Below are 24,905 nucleotides of genomic sequence, written 5' to 3'. Positions count from 1 at the left end.
CTAACCATTCAGCCGTCCAACCCCCCGGAATATCAAATGAAATGAAATGAAATGGGGTTTCACGTCCTACTGTTCTGCTCCTATGCTGGGCTAATGAAGACGGGCATACACCATAGTGTGCTATGAGGGAAATTTTGCCCGGGCAGCGGCACTATCGCCTACTCTTATATCGAATTCCAACTGCCAAGGGATATTTTGCGTGCATTCCAATGTATACACGGGACCTCGGTTTTTTGTCTCATCTGAAGGACTAGACAGCTGTCCTTGTCAGGCCCTCCATCCTACATCACTGACAAAGGGGATCCACGCCTAAAAATCTGGATGAACTTTCTCGGCCAATGCAGGGTCGAACACCCGACCTCCACCGAAATATCATGGGGACTAGTCAGAAGATTCATACTCTGATCACAGTAGCTGGGCAAGGCAGGGTCGCTGCTCCCTGTAATGTCTTCACAACCTTTGCCTACCTCAATCAACTGCTGTGTGTTAAACAATAAGCTTATACATCAGAAAATAAAATACTATTTATAATAGGTCGATGTTTGTACAAAGTTTCAAATAGATTTTTTGAATAGATAATGAAATATTCTCCGGAAACGAAATCAGGAGGGAAGGGCGGTCATCGGAAATTAAAATAATAGGTAGATGTATGTGAAAGTGTTATAAAGGTATCTTGAACAGTTTCTGAGATGTGCTCTAGAATAATAATTATACACCAAAAACTAAGTCAAATGTGTAGTAAAAATTCAAAAATCATTCAACAGAGAAATTTGTTTCCATGGGAACAAAAATGATCAAATCCAAGAAGTTTCTAATTAGCAAAAGGCACAGTTACCATCACAGGTTGATGTTTCTACAAAGTTTCATGAAGATATCTTGAATGGTTTATGAGATATACTCCGGAAACAAAATTGGACACCAAAAACTAAGTCAATTTATCTCCATGGAAACACAAAAAATCTAAATCCAAGAAGTTCCTAAATTGCAAAAGGCACAACTAATGTAATAGGTTGATGTGTGTGGAAAGCTTCAAAAAGACATCTTGAATGGTTTACGAAATATGCTCGGGGGAAACAAAATTGTACACCAAAAGCTAGGCATAACTACTGTAATAGTTTGATGTGTGTACAAAGTTTCAAAAAAGGTAACGGTTCATGAGATATGCTCTGGAAACAATTTTACACCAAAAACTAAGTTAAATTTGTTTCCATGGAAACAAAAAAATATAAATCCCAGACATTCTTAAATAGCAAAAGGCGCAACTACTGTAATAGGTTGATTTGTGTACAAAGTTTCATAAAGATAACGGTTTATGAGATATGCTCTGAAAACTAAATTGATACGAATGGACCCCATTTCAATATCCCTAACTTTGTTCGGAGCGGGATAATAAGAGTAGGCTGTAGCGCTGCTGTCTGGGACAAATTTCCATCATAGCACAGTGTATAATGTATGCCCGTCTTCTTTAGCCCAGTAGTAGTAGGCCCAGTAGTAGTAGTAGGGCGTTAAACCCCATTTCATTTCACGCCCAAACCTGAACAAAACAACACAAATCTCCAATTTCAGTTATCTTTATTTTAGAACTTTGACATGAACTGTCATACCATGATGTGGTTCTTTAAGACTGACCCGACCTGCTCCAAACAAATATCTACATCAAACAGGGCCGATTAATTTAACATAATTTATGCCAATTTTTCTGTAGCTCAAATAATTGATAATATCTGAAAGCAATAGATAAACTAGGTCACTTCAGGGCTAACTTAGTAAATTTCATTTCAATAATTCGCTTGTGCTTCAGGGTATTTTCTTTAGCAGTAGGAGGAAAGCTATGAGGTTGGGCATATATTTGAAAGCAGACTTATACGGTTCAATTAGAAGCCACATCAAGGTATGTAGTTCGATTTGTACAACTAAACAATAGTTAATATGAAAAAATACAAATGCCGTCCCATAATAATAAAAAATTAATTTATGGCACTCCCGTGCTCTAGTAAGATATCAAGAAATCTTTTTCAGAATACATGACAGGCTCATTCAGATCCCTTTTCAAACCATTTGTTTGGGTTTTTTTTTTTTCTTTTTTAAGGTGTATCAGATGAATGAAATAATATTTGCATCAAGTATTGATTTAAAGCATTGATGTATACCCATCATTTTGCCATTTTAACCAAAAATCTGAAATGGACTCAGTATTTTGGAAAAGAGTTCTTGGATATTTAATGAATTTCCCCCGTTTTATAAAGATTCAAGATTGTGGTTTTGACAACTTGGATTATTATTATAACAATGAACTTAGGATTCTGTAACATTTCATATAATGCAAACTGACTTAAAGAAAATTAATCTATACATATTTTGAAAACAGTGAATGTAAAATGGTTAAAAGTTAGTTATGCTTTGTTCAGGACAAATGAGAGAGATAGGAGAGATTTCAGAATCTGTTCCAAGAGAGTGAACTCTTTTTATATTGTGTTGTGGCACTTAGCAGCGACCAGATTCTGTCATCTACCCCATACCCATCCATCTTTTTAAAATAAGAATCAAACCCCTTTTAACTATTACTAGAGCATGTCCATATAAAATATTGCAAATCCCATTAGTATGTTTGCAGAGTATCCCTGATTTTAAGTGATAGTTGTTTAAATTTAAACAGCCCTGATTTTAAGTGATAGTTTAGTTTAAACAGCCCTCATAAAAGTGAGAGCTGTGTAATTTAAAAAAAAAGAAAAAAGACGAGAATGCCAATGAGACCAGAACAGAAGATATATATATATACACATGTATCAAGATGTATGTACACATATATATATATGTATATAATCCTTTGTTAATATCACAGTTCAACATTATTTGTGGATTTAAACAAAAAAAAAAAAAAAAATTTTTATATAGACTAATCACTCGGTATTGGTGTGTGACATTGAGCGAAGGAATATAAATATTTCTTTTGATTTTACGATCATCTGCAGGACATCAGACGATGCTAACTAGCGATATATAAAAAAGTTCTCACAACATGTTTCTGTTTAATTAAGGACATTGTATACATCAAATTTATCCAATTATGGAGGGAAATGTGTTGGGATGCCGCATTGACACTACCGTACGGCTTGCTTAATAAACCTCTTCCTTTGAATGTGGTTTTACTTTAATGTCCACAAACCAAATGGTTCGTATGAAAAAAGACTAAATATTTACGATAAGAAAAAATATAAAGACTAGAAAAATACTGATAAATTTTTGCCCCGAGTTTATAATTAACATGATTTTGATAAATATCATCTGAGTATACCTAAAATGGTGAGTTAATCCTTCATTTACTTTGAATAGCTTCTATACAATATTTCTTTGTTTTTATTTTAATGGATATCTACAATAATCTATATCTGTTTAGTTTTCATTTAGATCACTTTAAGTACACAGAGATTCAATACGTAAAAAAAAAAAAAAAATTGTTTAAAGCACTTTTGTTGATTCGATAAATAGGAATTCAATGTCACAACACTCACACACAAATAAAGGACCCAAATTGCTCATGCAGACAAATGAGTATTCTAGCTTTCAAAATAACTACATGTACTGTAAAATATAGTGCATAGAACTGCGATCAAATCGAATTCTGATAAACCATAATTACGAGTGTCCAAATTTGAACACTATACTTATATTTTCTGGTAGCAAACATAATTTGTGCGTTATTTCCAAGTGAGAAACTTGTATTTACCATATATAAGACACGTTTTGAACACAGCGATTGGTTTAACCATATTTTCTTGATCATGTATTTAACAGCCTGACCAGGAAAGATGAAAAATTATGATTATTCCTTTGCATTTTGTGCACATCCAACTTACAATTACTTGGATTCCATTTCGTACAATCTACTTAATATTACAGAATTTTATTAATTTTTTGCTGTGAAGAAAGCACGATCTGGCTCAAATCCAATTTTATAGTTTAAGAATTTAATAGAAGATGTTCATTGGACTGATAAGAGCCCTGACCACCGATTCAAAATATCACAAGAATTCTTTCAAATCCACGCACAATATTAAAATTACGTTAATTCATCGTATAAAAATAAAAACTATGTATTATATTTCTATGCATTTTCACCGATTATTTCTGCCGAGGTTCAATCCTCCTGTCCTTTTAATAACAGGTTTCCAAATCGTAAAAAAAACACGTTTGAACTGTGCAATAAATAGAGAATCTCCTACCAGTCTTTTTTTTATATAAAAAAAAATATCAACACAAGTAGATAATGGAAATAAAAAACAAGGCTTTGTCGAGTTTTTTTTTTTTTTTTACTTTATCGACGAATGTTGATATTTTTTATATCAAAAAAAAAGGCGAGTAGAAGATTGTATTTATCACCCAACCCTTTCTATCCTTTTTAATTGACCAATCAAATTCATGTAAATATGAATATGAAAGTTATCAAAAAATTTCAAGTTTACAAGAAAAAAATACAACCGGACAGAATTTGAATGATATTTTCAAATTGGAGACTCGTAATTTGAAGGCAGCATTAATCTTAATGACAGTTTCACGGAAATTGTCAACTATTTTGCGATATGTTTATATGAAAATGATGAAGAATGGGATATTACTATAAACAAGATATTATGAAGACTTGGCACAAAATGCGTATGGAATGTTTTACGTATTATATCAAACTTGTTTTAATGGCCGAGTTCAACCACACGTGGATTTCAACATCAACCGTAAACTGACATATGCGCGTTAATCCGTCTTTTTTTTGATTTAATCAAAAGTAAAATAATTCCAGTGTTTGTTTATTGAAGTGGTTAATAAAATTTAATTGAATATTTTATCAATATTAATTTTTTTACTGTGTTTTAAAAAAATGTAATCTAAAATTATATCCTAATCATTATTTGAACGTTTCCAAAAAAAAATGTGATTTAAAATTATATCCTAATCATTTGTCCTATGAGCAAATTTAATCCATTGAATTTGAAATGATCACACAGCAGGGGAACTCTGCAGCTTTAGCTTTAATGGGAAGAGCTCACAAAACACAAATACAATATGTTTATCAATCATCCTAGATGGCAAGAACTAAAAATTGTCAATACCTCAGAAATATTCCATTAAAAGAACATTTAGAGGTTGATATTATTTTCACCAATTCTATTCTCTCCAACTGTTTTGATCAACATATATATATCAATAAAGAGGTTTTTTTTCCTTAATTAATGGACTCTGTATATTCAACTCAAATCTTAATATTCAAAACAAAAAAATCCAATTTCGTACTATTTAGAATTAAAATCCAAATTCTTACTATTTAGAATTGAAATGTGTTGATCCAAATTCTTAGTATTAAGATATGAACAATAACGCATGTGCATAAATCAGATCTATTAGTACACAATTCCATTTAATGGTTGATAATACAGAGTTCAGGGTACATTATATCTATTTTTATGGAAGATCAGTTAAATTAAATTATATTCTGTAAATACAGGGTTTTTACCACCTTCATATTGTCATGGAATAAAGGACAACATAATTTATTAGCTGTCCCCCATAAGATTTTTGAAGAGACTTTCATGTAATCTTAAAAAATAAAATCGCATTATTCAAGGGCAGCAACAATCACGGCATTTAAGAGCATATTTTCCCCTTTTTCACTAGTGTAACAATCTTGGGAAAATATTTCAAAATACAGCCTTTTACAATAACAATATGAAGATGGTTTCAGGTAGCCATTTACATCTGAATGGCATTTAATCTTCATACAGAAAAAAAACAAACCCCACACAGATGTTTTTAAAAAAAAAAAAAATGTTAGTATATAGGTACATCTATAAGTTCAAAAGGCCTTGGGTCTTTTTCTAGCCCTATTAATTATTAATCTTAAATAAATTTTAATCTTAATCTTAAAAATAAAATTGAATTATATTTGATAAATACGAAACTAAAACTGCCAACTCTTTTGTCTTCATTTAAGTTTAAAATTCGTTGCACTGGCTTGGTTACATGGCTTGGGATGATAATTCCTTAAATTAAACGTCTAAGATAAATCAATTTTACTAATCATTAAATTCTAGAATGCTGCATGGTGTATTATTTTAAAACTTACTCTTGAGAGATATTTTACAATTTGACATTCACATATTAAACCGATTCATTTCAATAAGTTTCAATTATAAATAAATCAAAACCATTTATGCATACAAAAAAACAAAAATTCTTTTCTGTTTCTCTTCGAAAGACAAAATGTAATTAATGTATTAATGATACAATATATATAATAACCCAATCCCATTACCTGGGTAATGAGTAAAATAAAAAAATATACATATACTGTCGCTAGAACAATCGTCATCCGTCGTCAATAGTGACAAACAACATCCTCGCTAGCGACCAAACAGATTTAAAACAATGTAACTTTAGAAGGTCACTTGATAAAGATAAAAAATGATGAATGTCAAAAAGTCTGGTTACCCCCGTTAAAATGATTCACTGTGGATAAAAAAATGCAGCATGTTAGATAATTAAGACTTTTTTTTTAAACAGTCTAAACTAAAATGCAACTCGAAAAAACCTGAGCAGCTGTCTGCCCCCATCACTTTGAAAGGGAACCAACTTCAATGCAGCCTTCGATTCAATTTTCATTTATTTATCTATTCTTGTTTTAGAATGATTTTGTTCCTGGCCAAATTAATAGTGTGACATTCAAGTAGGTTCAAGGGCAGACAACTAGCACTCCTTTTTTTCGATTTAATACATATTTTATGAATAATATTGAGAAATCACCATGAGTGACCGAACACACAGTGACTAGAATTGTTTTAAACGATACATTATTAATTTTAATTACACAATACATGTATATCATATCTATAATTAACATTAAACGTTTTTTGGTTTTCACTTCAAATTACTCAATACTATATTAATTGTCGTAACAAAACCCAAATATCTTCATTATTACAAAACTAATACAATAAAATCAAAAATTTTCATCGACAATTGGCCCAAGTTAAATATGACTAAATTGTACGGATAATTTGTATGTTATGCGGCCTAAACAATGCTTAAGAATTTTAGTTACACTCTGTTCTAATACTACATATGAGCGATAGTAATTATCATGCAACAACAAGTGCTAATGTGATGGTTCTTGATTTAAGATTTTCAAATTTCGTACCACCACATTTCCGTCATTCACATGCCGATCACAAACACCCACTTGGGACAGTCAACAGGGTTAAGTTTTACATCACTTATATTTTTTGACTACAATACATAAACATAACCAAAATGGAACCACGATTTAATTTATTTGTTGGTCCCATAATACACAATAAAAGTTTACCCTGTGTTCAATCATGTTTAAAATACACAAGAATGTGTGAAGGATATTCCATTTAAAAATACTCTGTAAGGGTTAGACAATGTCAGTCTTCAAAAAGAATAATCAAAATATTAATGGTCAGACATGTCAGGCTTAAAAAGAGTGATCACAATATAAATGATTTATATTATTAGGGGTCTCTCATATTTAATTTTTAAAAGAAAAAAAAAACAATTGGTTGAAGATTTAAGAAAAATACATATACGGTACACGTGGCTAATTTTAAATGGAATATCCCGCTAATGTAATTTTCAACAGGGTATTAATTCAGTATTCCATTTCTAATCAATAAATGCAAGTTGCATTTGTCGAGGATACGCATAAAAATAACTAGGCAAATTATCGACAGACCTCTGTAGGAAATTAACTTAAATTTAAGTGTCGATAAAATGCATCCATATTTTTTTTTTTTAATTCCTATATTCATTAATATTTTATTTCAGACCAAAAATTGACGAGACAGTTGGGCCGTTATGTATTAACGGCAGGTCACGTCATCAATTATATTACATAGAATATCTTATGACAGGACGGCATAGGGACACAAAGCTAACTCTAAATATAACATCTACACACGAGATAAAGCATCTTGGTCTAACTGAGGTCCGTAACATCGTTATCTCATTTGATCTAACACAGCTCCACCTGGTGCCAGGAGGATATGCTTGAATCAGAATCGTCTAAACACTATTTGCTGATATACAAACAAGGTATTTCGATTGGCTGTGTTAGCAAACTGGGCCATTTGATTGGCTGTGGGAACAAACAAGCCCTTTTGATTGGCTGTGTTAGCAACCCAGGCCATAAAGCGTTAAATAACATTGCCAAAGGCAGAACAATTATCCAGGCATACATACATATGTTTCGAGTCGAGAGATACAGGGATACATATAGGGACTACGGTTAAACCAAGATGGTGATCATATTAATAATGTAAATTATTTAGCTTATAATCAAGCTGAAAACACGCAACAGATGAGGAGCCCAGAGGATTTTTTCTTAAGATTTAAATGGAATTTTAACCAGATCTATCATATCATTACAATCACTTGTTAGTTGGATTTAACCCAGGCAGTGTAAACAAGTTGATAATGCACCATAAATTATATAATTTCTCCATTTTGAATATTTTACATTTGTGCACATCAATATTAAAAATGCACAATAAATTATATCCTTTCATTTTTTTTTAACATTTGTACATATCAATTTTTAAAGGAGTAAATCGCACAGATTAGTTGATTTGTACACAAAATTATAACTTGGAGTAAGTTAGAATTATAATTTATCTGAGTAAAACCCAACACCATCATATATCTCGACACAATCTTTTGCGTTAGAAGATACAGGAGATGTTTGTGATTGCAATATATTTCAACGTCATTTACCATGACTAGACATTGCAGACGGCTTCAACGCCTGCCAAAATAATCAGCTATCACAGAAGTAGTACATTTTAAAAACTTCTGTGAGAAGTTACACAGATTTACGAATTAGTACAAATATTTTGGAATGAATTACGCAATCTCTCATTTCCCATCACGCCCTAATGTTCAGTCTGGTTATTCAGGCTCTGTTATATATGCAAACAGGGTCATTATTTGGCACATAACTCAATTTTCAAATAAACATTACAATCCATAAATTTAATACAATTTCAATGTACATGCGTAGTCTACATACGACCGACATGTACATCCAGTTTCATATTTAATGCGAATGTACACGCTTAGTCACCACAATGCGTTGACCAACACACATACGTCAAAGTTTTCATATTACACGTGAAATTTGACCGATTGCACATGAAACATGGGGACAAAATATTGCAAGAAAAAAATATTTAAACATTTGAATATCATTTAAATATATCATAAATAATATACACGTTTGTATTTATTTATACGAGACATAGTTTTTATGCAGCGTTAGAAAAAAAAGGAACGTAAAATGATATAAATAATACGCAGAGGAAACAAAATGGAGGATTTCAAATTTCATATATAAAATCATCGGCCTTGGATCCTCGCATACATGTATTACAGTATTTTGTTCGTCGAGAATATTATGGTTCATATTAAGATTCAACATTATCAATATAATAAAATAGAAATGATTTTTGTATATATATATATATATGTATATATACGCGTGAAAAGGCTCGATGTATTTTACATCGAACGATCGATCGCAAAAATAACAATGTACATGATATATATGTATATGGTAATAAAATAACTCAATGAATTGTCCCTCGCATGTAGACATCGACAATAAATGAAATTACGCGCAATCAAAGTCCATAAAATATAAACAGCAAAAAAAAAAATAAACCTCAAAACTCTGGGTCCTTCAACTGTATGCTAATAAAATCCAGGCACCATAAAACATAAAGCATTAAACAAGAAATGGGAAGGTGGTTATTTTCTATAATAATCTTTCATTTAATATTAATAATCTTTCCTTTAATTCACTGATGATGTGATCCGTTTAACCCCATCGTCACGGCAAAGGTTGCCACCTTTTAGTTGCCCCACCAATCAGTGCCCTGTGTATTACTGTTGTAGGCACCACCGTAAGATCCTCCGTAATTAGCGTACTGGCTGGCAAAGGGGTTTATAGCTGGGTATCCTCCTCCCATTGGGTTCTTCACACCATTTCCCATACCCATGCCTGGTTTTGGTCCCTTGTTTTGTTGACGGTAATCTCTGGCTCCGAATCCACCAGATCCAAATCTGTAAGAATGAAGTAAACCATCAAAAAATGGAAATCGGGTTCAACATTCTGCCATTTCAAACTGAATTGTGCATCACAAAAATGATTTGGCATAGGCAGGGGGGGGGGGGGTGTTGACTGGACACAAACCAACTGACTACATTATCCCTTGCCAGGCCCTTGGTCCTGCACCACGGACAAGGATGAACAAGCCAACAGTGAGGCTGATGTCCCCCGCCAAAATACCAAAATAAATAGATGACACATTAATTTATCGCACATTTATTTTTTTTAAAGTATCAAGCAATCAAACTGATTATCAACTATACACTTAAGTTTCATCACTCTCTATCAAAGTTATCTTGTCCTAAAGCATCAACCAACAAGGCATTGACCTAATCAACACATACACCAAGTTTGAACATTCTAGCTCAATTAGGAAGAGAGTTATCGTGCCCCAAAGTATCAACCAATCAAATTGCTTATCTCTGCTTACCCTAAGCGGAAAATGCTCATCTAATCAAATTGCTTATCTCTGCTTTCCCTAAGCGGAAAATGCTCATCTTCGAACTCCATCAAGGCATTGACCTAATCAACACATACACCAAGTTTGAACATTCTAGCTCAATTAGGAAGAGAGTTATCGTGCCCCAAAGTATCAACCAATCAAATTGCTTATCTCTGCTTACCCTAAGCGGAAAATGCTCATCTTCGAACTCCATCAAGGCATTGACCTAATAAACACATACACCAAGTTTGAACATTCTAGCTCAATTAAAAGTTATCGTGTCCCAAAGCATCAACCAATCAAATTGCTTATCTCTGCTTACCCTAAGCGGAAAATGCTCATCTTCGAACTCCATCAAGGCATTGACCTAATCAACACATACACCAAGTTTGAACATTCTAGCCCAATTAGGAAGAGAGTTATCGTGTCCCAAAGCATCAACCAATCAAATTGCTTATCTCTGCTTACCCTAAGCGGAAAATGCTCATCTTCGAACTCCATCAAGGCATTGACCTAATAAACACATACACCAAGTTTGAACATTCTAGCTCAATTAGGAAGAGAGTTATTGTGTCCCAAAAAGTGTGACGGACAGACAGACGGACGAACCCATTTTAATAGTCCCCTGCTTTCTTCGAAAGGCGGGGGACAACTATGCTGGAAAATCCCAGTGAACTTTCACAGCGAACACAGGGATCGAGAATGAGTGGAAATGTGTACATAAGTCGTAAGTAACGTAGTATTGAACTTACTTTCTGCCTCCTCTCTTGGACGTAGTAGATGATCGCGTATCATTGGCCATTGATTCTAACCAAGCTGGTACTTCTTGATTAGCTTCCATTAACAAATCCAATAAATCTCGAACAATATTCTTGTTTTTCTCATTTATAAACGATGTAGCCAAACCTGCGAATAGTAAATCAAATGGGGTTTAACATTTAACGCTCTACTGTTTTGCTCCAACTGGGCCAATAAGACGAGCATACGCAACAGGGTGCTATGAGGGAAATTATATAATTATGACCTACGTCTCTTATTTCAAATTCCAACTGTCAAGGGTTTGTGACCTCAGGTCTTCGTCTCCCTTGCCAGGTCCTCCAAGAGGCACCGACTCTGGTGACATGTCATGGGCCCACCTATTTTTCTGAACCAAGCAGGTTAATGAAGTGGCCGAACTGCAGAGTCTCACCTGCACTTGGTTGATTTATAATGAAATGGGAGTTTAACGTCCTACTGTTCGGTTGATTTATAGAGAAAGATATGAGGATTAACGTCCGCTCGACACCGACTAGATCATTTCGGGTCTAACATACTTCAATTTTCATTTCAACAATTCGCTTTCGCATAGGGTTTTTAGCAGTGGGAGGCAACTAGAGGACCCGAAGAAAACCCACAAGGTTGGACAGACGACTCTACTCTGTCACGTACAACCAGGGAATCGAAACCACGTCAGTTGACTCAATGACAGACATTATGATACAACCTGTGCACGCTAACCATTCGGTCACCCAACCCCCCTCCCGGTTAATTTGTAACTGCCAAGGGTTTTTATATGGGCTTGATATTGATGTACCACATACTCAATGCCTACGTATTAATTAAGTTAATTAGTTGCTATGTCCCTAGACTTGAATGAGGTTTCATATCTCAACAATACTTTGGTCATTTTGAGTCCTTAAACCATGTAACCATTATTAGTTCAGGATTAGTCATGTCATTGTTTTAAATGTCATGCAGGCCTACATAAAGACTTGACAATACAAACTATCAAGAATAGTCATTTTAATGCTTTAAATTAACAGAAGACTACATAAGACTTGATTATCCAAACTATATATTACCTAGATTTCCCACTCGCCCAGTACGTCCAATACGATGAACATATTCCTCGATATCACTGGGTAAATCAAAGTTGATGACGTGACGTACATTTGAGATATCTAAGCCTCTTGCAGCAACCTGTAAATAAATCAAATCAATGTAAACCACATATAAACAATTACACAAGACACAATGATTAACAAACGTATATGAGAGCATATGAGTTTTACAACATCTAGACAAAGCTTATACGCTGCTTTGCAATTACCTTTACGGCGGACCTGTGAACAGTAGCAGGCTACTACATGATGGCCTTGATAAGATGTACAGAGTTAAAGTGAGATCAAGCCATCAATTGAAGATAGTTAAAGTGAGATCAAGCCATCAATTGAAGATAAGAGGGTAAACTGTACTTTACAATCCCGGGCCTGTAGTGATACAGACTTCACTCAAAATGAAATAAAATTGTGTTCCAACTGGTCTAATTAAGACAGGTGCACATGATACAGTGTGATATGGGGAAAATTTTGCCTTGACAACGGCACTACGGGCTACTTTCTTTCAACTGCTTTTAATGAAATTTATAACCAAAAATCTTGAGAACTTACGGCCGTAGCAACGAGGATTGGTCGATCACCACTTCTAAATACACGTAGAGCATCCTCTCTTTCTCTCTGTGATCTATCACCATGGATACTTGTTGCTGGGAATCCTTCTCTTTGTAAAAAGTCTTCTAACGAGTCAGCACCTTTCTTAGTTTCAACAAATACAAGGGTCAAAGATTCTGGGCCTAGAATAAGGAAAATTAAAGATGCATTATGTAAAATTTATTTAAATGACTGACCATTGTTCCTTTAATAGTTCAAAAATAGATTGAAAATGCCAGTCAAATTACTTTATTCTGAGCAAAGTTATAAGTGAAGTTGACAAGATACAGCCCCCCCCCCCACCTCCCTATAGAAGCCCAAATCTTTCCCCATCTTACCTCACGAACCACATTCAGTAATATCAACCAAATTGTCCACTTCACTCACAAAATAAGCCCACATCGGTTGTATGGGGATAAAGCCTTCAAGTGTCTGGAGTAACATACCATTGAAGATTAGCTGTATTCAAATCCAAACTAAAAACCCATTTCTTTGTTACTTATTAGGATTAGAAATTATCTTCCAGGCAATATGGATGGATTGAGTCCAATCATAAATGTACATTATTATTATTATGTAGATAAAGAAGAGTTGTAAATAAATTCTTACCTGCAGCGTTGATCAAATCAAGTAAGAAGGATCTTTTTTCACTGTCATCTACCCACACAACTTTCTGGGTAATATTTTCACTCGTACTACCAACACGACCAACAGCCAAAAATATATAATTATCCAGAAAATCTCGAGCTAAAATCTAAAACAATAGAAAGAAATGGGATATGAGAGAAATGAAATGGGAGTTAAACGTTCTACTTCAACTGGGCTAATGACAGGCATACGTCATACAGTGTAGCATGAGGGAATTCCAACTGCCAAGGGATCTTTTACATGCACGCCAATGTGTACACAGGACCTTGGTTTTCTGTCCGATCCGAATGACTATATAGTGTCTCTTGCCAGGTCCTCAGTCCTGCACCACTGACAAGGAGGAACCACGCAGGCAAATAATCCCCATAAACTTTCTCGGCCAATGCAGAAACGAAAACACAGGACCTCCAGTATAGCTAGCCAAAGTCATACTCAATGATGTGTGTGAGAGAGTCCACTCAACACGAATTAGGTGAATTTTACTTCATATTTCACCAATTTGTTTGTGTAGGGGCTTTAGCAGTGGGATAAAAGGGGGAGACCTGGAGAAAACCCACGAGGTTCGATTGTCACTACTCCTTGTTACGTACAGGCGAGAAAACAAAACCATGCCACTTGACTCAATGACAGACTGTATAATTTAAAGCGCAAGTGTTAAAACTATTAAGCAACCCAACCCTTGTTTGTATTACAAAATTCAAATCAGTTATCCCAAGACAAGACAAAATGATCGAACCTGGATTTCTTTAGGGAAAGTGGCTGAAAACATGAGAGTTTGTCGTTTACCACATGGAGGCATAGAGTCTTTCTCTACAATTCTTCGAATCTGAGGTTCGAAACCCATGTCTAACATTCTATCAGCTTCATCTAACATCAGGTATCTGAAATGAAATGGGGATGTTACAATATATCGTGACCATTCTTTTGTAAACATGAATAAAATTTAATTTGATATGAAACGAAATGGAGTTTAATGTCCTATATTTCTCCAGCGATTGAGCTAATGAAGACGCAATGTGCTACAAGGGAAATTTTACATGCATGCCAAAATGAAATGAGGTTTAACGTACTACTGTTCTGCTCCGACTGGGCAAATCAAGACGGGCATACAACATACAATGTGTATGAGGGAAATTTTGCCCGGGCAGCAACACTATCACCTATTCTAATATCGAAATCCAACTGCTAAGGGATCTTTTACATGCATGCCAATGTATACATGGGACCTCAGTTTTTCGTCTCAATGACTCGACAGCTGTTCTTATTAGGCCCTCCGTCATGCACCACTGACAAGAGTGAAACCACGCGGGAAAATTCTGAAGAACTTTCTCGGCCAATGCAATGATCGAACACGCGACCTCCAGGCTAGCAAGACAGCCTCTTAGCCACTGTGGCTCCCTTCAATCAACACGGGAATAAATACAGGACCTCCATTTAACGAGCCAGCATCTTACTGAAACAGCGCGACTACCTCAAAATATACAGGGATTTACCAACCTACAATGCTCCATTTCTACTTTGCCTCGTTCCATTAGATCGACCAATCGACCGGGAGTAGCCACCAATAAATGACATCCTCGATCTAAATCTCTCATCTGGGCACCGATATCAGCACCACCATATACAACACAGGGTCGAACTCTTGATCGATAAGCAAACTAATAAAATAAAACACATAATTATCTAAAATAAATTTCAATTTTAATAGTTCAATACAAATTCTTATAATCATTTGATGTAATTGCAGTCGTCGTTATTTGTATTTTAGGGGAGTACCGAAAAAAGCTCCCCTTAATTAACAAATTGAAAAAAATTGCTCCCCTAAAAAAGTTCTTCCAGTTTAAGAGTGATTTAGAAATTAAAGAAAGCGATCTGATATTAAGGAGAGTGATTAGTTGTGTGTATGAGAAATGGTTCTGAAGATCAATAATTCCATGTCGGGGAGTCATTCCTGGTTTCATAAACGATAATAAACCCCAAATGACTTTGTAAAGGAGCAATTTTCAGTTATAAGGGGAGGGAGAAAATGCCTGCCCTTGGTCGACATTCAGGTGCACGGCAGGCACTTGAGAGAGAGATCGCTCGCCTTAAAAAACATTGACTGTAATTGAAATGGTCAAACAAGCCAGAGCCATCTGCAATCTGGACAAACTCTTGATGGGGGCGTTGGGTGTATACAGGACATCGTTTTCCATACCATCCGAACGACAAACACTCAGTCCCAAAGCAATGATAATGGGAAACCACGCTGGAAAGTCTCAAGCAACCTTCTCGGCCAATACCAGGACCAGGAATTAACCAGAGACCTATTGGTAAGCGAGCAAGAGCAAGCCCCTTTGTCACGGAGTCACTGGGGCTCCCAACAACTTTCTTATTATACGAACCTTCCTTGCTTCATCATATATCTGTGATGCCAATTCTCTGGTCGGAGCTAACACTAAAGCACTGGGGTATTGTTTTCTTCTTCCATATGATCGACCTCCCTAAAAATATATTGAAAACATACCTATCTTTTTTACATTAAACACACATTATGCAAGAGCTAAATCTGCCGATTTCAAGTCTTTCATTAGGCCTTAAATGTTATATAAATTATTATATTAGACATTTATTAACTTGCCAAGGTCATTATCAACTTTATGCCATTGGATGCTCTTGATTTTCAACGAATTTTAACTATCTGGACTGTTAGTCTCCAAACAGCCCTAACATCACTCAGAATTAAGTAATTTGAGTGAAATTTCCAGGATATTTCATTTTCATTATCGATTTGGGAACTATTATGTAGAGAACTGTCATCTCTTTATTTCTTGTATAATGCATATTTAATATAACTATTACAGCCAGAACTTTATATCTTACATAATGCATCTTTAAAATATTACCCTTGAGTGGGAAAAATATATTTCATAAATCTTTAATGATGCATTATGTAAAAGCTAAATGTGCCGATTGCAGATCTTTTTTCTGCTTCAAATGTTAAGTTAATTATAATATTTAGACATCTATTCACATGTAGCCCTCAAAACCTTATGGAATGGATTATAACCTACTCGTCCTTTAAAGATAGGTTTCCAGACAACGAAACATACGTCCACAGCAGCTAAATCGTCCGGGTAGTCAAGAGTTGTCATATATTTTTACTTTAGTTGGTAATGAAACATTTATAATACACTAAAATCTGATTAAGAGTAACAAATCATTCAATAATTAACAGAAAATCATTAGAATTTGTTTTACAAAACATTCAATATATCATGGATTTAGCTGTTCAAGTTATCAAAAATCATTATACTTCTTCATCTGAAGACCTTAAACTCTGTATCAATCTGAAGTCAATCAAAACAATTATATATAGGCTTAAACACGGTGTATAAATATAAAATCAATCAGATGATAACTATGGTCTCTAAAGCCGCAAGATATTTCAAAGTGATCAAGGGCCATAACTCTGGCAGTAATTACTGAAAATCAACAGGATTCTTCGCCTCGTGACCTTAAACACTTAGTATAAAGTTAAAGTCAATCGGATATTAACTTTAGCCTCTAGAGCGTTTACAAGCAATTATGGACGCCGGACAGAGGCGACAACATAGGACAACATTTCAATATACGACTAAATATGAAGTTTATATCATAGTAATGATACTTGTCAACTTCAAACCTTCATAACTTCAATTAGAATAAAGTGATTTGATATTCTTAATAGTCTTTAGTAATGAAATTGATGTTTATGTTATGGACTAATATGTTAAAATAGAGATAAAACTGCGCACATAATTAGTGATAAATTGACAAGTATGGATTATTACGTTAAATTGAAAACAATCCTGGTTATCACAGCTAGTGGAGTATAAATGACTTACTTGTGATTGCCTTTGTTCGGCCTCATGAGCCTCACCTGGTCCAGTCTCGTACAGTAAATTTAATATAGGTACCAGAAAAGCAGCAGTTTTACCCGAACCTGAATCAAAAAAATATATAAAAATGAGTAATTTGTTGCAATAGAAATAAAATGGGGGTTTAACATCTTACTTTTCGGCACCGACTGGGCTAATATAGACAGACTATGGGGAAATTTGCCCAGACAACAAAGCTACTGCCCGCTTTTATTTCAAATTCCAAGCTGGGGCTTGAAACCACCCAATTTGACTCAATGACAGACCTAATGATCTAAACCATGTGTTGGACTATTAGACCACCCAACCCAATCTAGGTCATTTTGGGACTAACATGGTTCAATTTTATTTCAATAATTTGCTTGTGCGCAGGTGTCTTTAGCAGTGGGAGGAAACCAGAGGACCCGCAGAAAACCCACAAGTACAGGCGACTCTACTCCTTGTCACGTACAACCAGGGAATCGAAACCACGCCAGTTGACTCAATGACACACCTTATAATTCAACAAACACATGCTAACCATTCGACCATCTTACCTGTCTGGGCACAAGCCATTAAATCTCTCTTGCCTAATACAATAGGTATAGCATATTTCTGTACTGGTGTTGGTTTCGGGTATTTGCTCAGTACAATATTGTTACGTATAATCTCTCCAAGACTTGCATCTTCAAACTGAATTCAATAAAATTTAATGGTTATGAAAAAACTTAAAGAGAAGCCAGAGGAATAGGAGTAATGTTATGGGAAACCAGAGTGGGAGAAATGAAATGGTGTTTAATGGGCTAATGAAGACAGGAGTACACCATGCAGTATGCTATGAGGGAAATTTTGTCCTAAGGATTTGTGACCGGTTTTCTTTTTGACAATTGAATTTTGAGACACTAATTGTTGAAATTTAACATACTATATCTGATAAAAATGATTCACAACTTCAGAGATTCCCAAACAATTTGAAAGATTAAACTTACGTTTTCAATATTTTGAGGTGGATTATCACCACTGGCCTCTACTGGTATGTCTTCATATTTATCAAAATTTATACCAGTATTACCACCTCCAAATAATTCCCTAAAAACAAAAACACAAAAATATTACACACAAATAATTCTTTTTATTTGTTTTACGGTTTTGAACCATACACTTGATATGAGACTTGTTTTTGTTTCCAGTGCAATGCTCTTTGAAAACATGGGTTGCCAGTTAACAATACATGCTTGCAGCAGATAAATTGTTCAAGCAGTTAACATGGGTTGACGCATCTTTACTCATTTATACAAGAAACTGATATATCAGTGTCCTACAGATCAGATGATAATTTTGTCATTTCATCATTCAAAAAGTTCACACACAAGGGCTATAACTCTTAGAAGAACTTGCTGAAATGAAATAGGCTACTTTGCCTCAAGAATGTTGACAAGATGTTGTCAGATGATAAATATGGTCTGTAGAGGTTTACAAGTACTTGTGGACGACAGACGGATGGGGCCGATGACAATATACAACCACACGTCTAAGTGTGCATATGTAAAGTCTATGACTTCGTCAACTTCACTAAGGTAGAGATGAAGCTTAGCAAGTTTGCTCTATGGACAATTACAGATTTCAAATTTTGCTATAACTTCACAATTTAAAGATCAAATGTACTTACTGTTCTAATCTTTCGTTTCTGGGTAGGGGAGTTGACCAATCGATAACTGTAGATCCACTGTTAGACCAGGTGTCACCACTGTCGGCTCGACTGTCCCATCTGTTGTGACCCCATTTCTTCTCACGGCTTACAGGTTCTTCAGCTAAAGCGTCCCATCTGCTTCCACCCATTGGTGGTTGGGGAGGAGCACTTCCTTGTCTGTCATATCTACCCATACCACGATCACTGAAAATATTTTTAAAAGGCTAATGAAGATGGGCAAACAATGTTGTGTGCTATGAGAGAAATTTTACCCAGGCAGTGGAAATATAGCCTTTTCTTTCTTATTTCCAACTGTTTGATTACAAACTGCTTTGAATGATACACGGTCAGCAGACAACTGGACCCAAGTTGAATCCAACATAGCTGCCGAATATAATTATTATTTCATTTTTTTTTAAAACTATATTTTATTCAGAAATTGAAAGGGATTGAGGAACAGGCATAGTCTATATGACCTCTCTCGTAACCCTTATAATCCTAACCCTAACCCCAAGTTCGGTCCAATTTACTTTGTCACCAATAGAAATGGTACCTTTCATTACCAGTATATCTCTCAGATTAGGTCATTTTGGGACTAACCTATAATTCAATTTTGTTTCAATAATTCGTTTGCAAAAGTCGTCTTTAGCAATGTGAGAAAACCGGAGGACCCTGGGGCAATCCAAGAGGTTGAAAAGGCCAGCTTACTCTTTGTCATGTACAAGCAGGTACTCAAAATCACTCAAAATTTGACTCAATGACAGAGAGAAATGGGGTTTAACGTCCACTCAACACAAACTCGGGACTAACACATTGTTGGATTTTATTGCAATAATTCACTTCCATATAGGTGTCTTTAGCAGTGTGAGGAAACCAGAGGATTCGGAAAACCCACAAGGTTGGACAGGTGACCCTTGACTCAATGACAGGCCTTACAATCTAGCCTGCATGCATTAAACAAGACAGTATCCTCTTATCGCTACGGTCTATTCTTATTTCGAATTCCAAATGTCAAAGAATTCTTTAGCGTGCACGTCAATGTGTACACGGGATCTCATCTCTTCTCCATCCCGAAGTGGAATAACACATGGGACCTCCAGGTTAGTAAAACCAATATCGTCTGATAACTTACCTGTAACCTCCAGCACTGCCTCGTCTGCTGTCATAGCTGTTATTATAACCTCCTCTACCACCTCCCCTATTATAATTATTATAACCTCTATCATTCATTTCTAAAAAAAAAAATATCAAATAACAGTTATTATAACTTCTATCATTCATTTCTAAAAAAAAATATAACAATTATTATAACCTCAGGGATGTGCCTGCTATACAAGTTATAGGGTGGCACCAATATTTTCTGCCCAGCAAAAATATCTGGAAGCAGATTTCCACCTAATGCCATTTTCTTGTAAATAAAGACAAAGTTTGTCTTTATTTTTTTCCTTTTAACCTCAAACTGACCTCGTATCGTATGTTTTCCGCGGAATTCATTACTTCTGGCAGTGCAAGTCATGATTGAAAACATGTTCAGAAATCAGACTGGATATTCATAATATTTCCTCATGGTAAAGCTCTATAATTTTCATTCATAGTATGGATTTCTCAACGAAAAATGGGCAAATCAATTTCCATTTACTATAAATTACCAGAGATTTCATAAAAAGTTAATTTAATAAAACGGCAAAACTGCGTCAAAACGTCACGAAATAGCGCTTTTTTGATCAGAAAAAAAGATAACTTTCTCCCAAGGGCGACAGATCTGCACCCAACCCTCCTCCCCGCCCGAGTACCCCCTGCCCCAAGATTGCTGTCCGGCATGAATATTTTTCTAGGCAAACCCCTGTAACCTCTACCGTTCATTTCTAAAAAATACAAAATAACATAATTACTATAACCTCCTCTATTATTATAATTATAAACTAATTTATCATTCATAGCTAAAAACAACCTCTTCTTAACCATTCATAGCTAAAACATACAAAGATCTGCTACCCAAAAAAGCAGTCTTTCAACAGAAGTCCATAAATATTAATAAATAGCCTCTACGACAAAGGGAATAATTATCATGTGACCAAATGTCACTGCACAAGAACGTTTTTCAAGGTAACTAAAGAATTGGCAGTAATTGGAAATCTTCATCCAAAATTTGTGACGTTCATCACATACTATAATTCTTCAGCGATAACTGTACTGGACGATCAAACATTAATTTTAGGCAAAAATCATAAACCCAACAAAATTTGTGTTCATGAAAAAAATTATATTTCCACGTTGCATTTTATTTAAGCTACCTTCAAAATTAAAATTTATGGTAGTGTTATCAGAGCCATGCAATTGGCAACATTTTTTTTTTCAATAGTAAAATGAGTTTTAAATTAGTCCTGTGAGCATACACATATATATATATATATATATATATATATATATATATATATATATATATATAAACATAGCGTTATATTGTTTTCAAAGATATTACAGAGAATTTCAATGTGTGATGTTGCAATAGTTAATGACATCACATACAAGATTGAGTTGCCATGCAACATGATAAACCCACAGCAGCTGAGTCTTCAGGCAAGTCCAAAAACATTGTTGCATTGTGAATCGTTGGGTAAACGAAATGCAAAAACTTTCTGCTGTGTGTCACGATCGCGTTCCAGGTGTAATTCAGCATGTCATTACTACTAAGCTATTACTATACAATAAAATTTGCTTTAAAAGTGTATGGGAACATTCAACAGCGCGTAGAAATTGAAGAACCAAGAGAAAGCGAATGAGGTTAGACAGCAGTCCCAACTTGTCATGACACATACAGAAAGGTATCGAAACCATATCACAGCACACACTGACAAGACTGTAAGATCCAAATAACACGCAAAAGATTACTAGGTCGCCTAGGGGTAAACGAATTGGGATATAATTGAACCATATGTTAGTCCCAAAATGACATAGTATGTGTCAAGTGGACGTTAAACCTATTTCTATGTATATTTTTCTTGGTGGGGCTAGGCGACCCAGTAATCTTTTGCGTGTTATTTGGATCTTACAGTCATGGGAGGAAACCTGAGGTCCTGGAGAAAACCCACAAGGATGGACAAGCAGGTTATCGACAGACCTCATAATCTTCCAGCGACACGTTACACCATACAGCCACCCAAAGCCCCAGAAAAATAGAGACAAAAGCATTGAAGATAATTCTCTACATAACTTGTCTTGATCACTTCAGACCAAACTGTCCACACATTGACTACAATGAATATAGGTTTGGACATAAGCATTGATTGTATCCATGGTAACTGGCTAATCTAGGAAATGTCTAAATCCCCTTAAGCCTTGTAACATAAACATATAGATAACCCAGAAACAGGAATTCTGTAGCTTATTTTCGAAACCCCTGTTTCTAGAGTGCCTAAATCCACCCGGAGTCGCAGAATTAGCATGATTGTTAGTTCCCAGCTTTTCAGTGAAATCGGTCGCGTCAAACAGTGCAGGTGAAGGTCATATTTCCTCTCAACCAATCCTTAGACGTATGGAAATCTCTGTATGGCATGACACTGTAGGTGCAAATCGCACGATTTTTATCCAGAGTAACATTCATTGCAATTTGGGCTGGAGCGATCAAGACTTCACTACTACAGAACTAGATATCTACGGAACTTACGTGGGGGTCCAGAGCTGTAGCCACCCGAGTAACCACCACGCGGCTGATAACCTCCAGGATAGCCACCTGTACAACAGAGGAGAAAGACCGTTCGTTATCAATTAAAGATGCATTCCCCCGAATAGTATTTATAGTGTAGTTATTTCCCAATAAAGTATGGCATATTTGACATATATATATATTGAAAGTAGAGACACCTAAGCCTACTGGACAATTTCCCAGAAAGAAATCCAGGAGCACACACGACAAAAATGTAAGGGTATCACCAACTGGCAGACTCATGGCTGGTGTCGGATCGAATGATGTTGGGGGAGCTTGATATATGTGATCGAATGGTTGGCAATTGTCAGAACAGTGAGAGACTTAAACATATACAGCAAAAAATTAAGTTCACAGAGGATAATACAAGAATTTATTCAAGGCTTCGACATTTATGGTAAATGGACAGCTGGTAAAGATAAATACAACCTAAAAATAGACCGTCCCATAAAGTTAAGTGACATACAAGGCTCCTTCAAATCGATTTTCACAGCTTGGGATAGGGTAGCAATTTGTGATTAAAATATTTTGAAAAGGGATTTGAACCAAACTTTTGACATAATTAGTTTTGTCTATATTTTTAGTCCAAAATATATCACACACTTTGAAAGTGAGCCCGATTTGTGGATTTGGCACTATATAAATGGACATATTATTATTATTTATATTCGGATCCCATATATTAACAAGGTAAGAACACCAATATTGATTAACATGGGCTAAAATTGAATTTCAATTTGTGTTTTTGTTTTCAAATATTATTGAAAATACTGAGTTAGAGCTATAGCTCCTTTAAGCAGTTTATTAAAGATGTAAATGGCTACTCAGTTAACCGGCCACAGGTGAATCGGTTAAAAAAATTACTAACCGATATTCATTTTCATATCTGACCTTTAAACCCAGGAATGTTGGCCATTGCCAGGGATGCAACGATATACTGTGATGACAGTATACCACTGTTCATAGTACGATAAACACGCTTACAGACGTATTTAACTGTCTGTTTTCTTCCGATACTCCATATTTTGTATTAAAGATACAACAAAACACATAGCCACAGCAGCTAAGTCATCCGGGGAGTCAACAAGGGTTGTAGCATATTTCTTTCTTTTGTCAGAAATGAAAACATTTACACACGAAAATCTAATTACGAGCAATGACCCATCTGGTTTCTAGTTCTGCCCTATTCTAATATTTAGCATAGAAAACATTTAATATCAATTGCCATAATCATTGGAAATCGTTGAAAATTGATAGGGTTCATCGTTTAGTGACCTTAAACACTGTATTAAATATAAAGTCAATCATACATTAACTTTAGCCTCTAAAGCGTCCACAAGATCAAGGGCCATATCTATGGCAGTAATTGTCAGAAAACGCTGAAAATCAATTGGATTCTTCACCTCATGACCCTAAGCACTGTCAATCGGATATCAACTTTGGCCTCCAGAGTGATCAAGAGTCAAAACTCTGGCAGTTATCGGAAATCATTAAAATCAACAGGCTTCTTCCTCTCATGACCTTAAACTATGTGTATAAATTTCAAGTGACCAATCCTATATTAACTTTAGCATCTAGAGCGGTCGTCCACAAGATATTTCAAAGTGATCAAGGGCCATAACCCTGGTAGTAATTATTGGAAATTGAAAATCAATAATCAATAGGTCTATACCGTGATGCATATTGTATCATTGCAGCCTATGCTACCACATCCTTTTTGATGAAAGACCATATACATACTTCAGAATGCACTTGTCACTTGTCACAAATCACAGAAATATACAAGTCTTTAATTATTTGCGTTTCTAGATAGTCTCGATCATCTAATGAGGGACAGAGAAATGGGGTTTAATGTTCACTCGACACAAGTCATTTTGGGGATAACATACGGTTCAATTT

The 24,905-nt window shown here is 35.2% G+C and overlaps 1 protein-coding gene across 2 annotated transcripts in view; it reads right to left on the bottom strand.

The window, feature by feature from the left end:
* Nucleotides 1-1,555: 1,555 nt before the first annotated feature.
* The window catches only part of LOC126828189 (ATP-dependent RNA helicase DDX3Y), a 35,853-nt gene continuing 12,503 nt past the window's right edge, over nt 1,556-24,905 (bottom strand). Inside the window, exons 5-18 of one of the 2 annotated variants that reach the window (XM_050557803.2) lie at nt 22,968-23,033; nt 20,433-20,532; nt 19,280-19,504; nt 18,600-18,699; nt 18,168-18,303; nt 17,599-17,696; nt 16,117-16,215; nt 15,230-15,390; nt 14,469-14,613; nt 13,694-13,838; nt 13,046-13,227; nt 12,458-12,575; nt 11,369-11,522; nt 1,556-10,128 (exon numbers count right to left, since the gene is read on the bottom strand). In XM_050557803.2, coding sequence (XP_050413760.1) covers nt 9,918-10,128; nt 11,369-11,522; nt 12,458-12,575; nt 13,046-13,227; nt 13,694-13,838; nt 14,469-14,613; nt 15,230-15,390; nt 16,117-16,215; nt 17,599-17,696; nt 18,168-18,303; nt 18,600-18,699; nt 19,280-19,504; nt 20,433-20,532; nt 22,968-23,033 — 1,940 coding nt within the window. In that variant the 3' untranslated portion in view covers nt 1,556-9,917. The remainder of the gene's footprint in view (nt 10,129-11,368; nt 11,523-12,457; nt 12,576-13,045; nt 13,228-13,693; nt 13,839-14,468; nt 14,614-15,229; nt 15,391-16,116; nt 16,216-17,598; nt 17,697-18,167; nt 18,304-18,599; nt 18,700-19,279; nt 19,505-20,432; nt 20,533-22,967; nt 23,034-24,905) is intronic. The other variant, XM_050557811.2, reaches the window with a different exon arrangement.

Source organism: Patella vulgata, chromosome 1 (genome assembly GCF_932274485.2).
Source record: "Patella vulgata chromosome 1, xgPatVulg1.2, whole genome shotgun sequence".
NCBI lineage: Eukaryota > Metazoa > Mollusca > Gastropoda > Patellidae > Patella > Patella vulgata.
The sequence above is the reverse complement of the archived record's forward strand: the minus strand, read 5'-3'. Positions and strand labels throughout refer to the sequence as shown.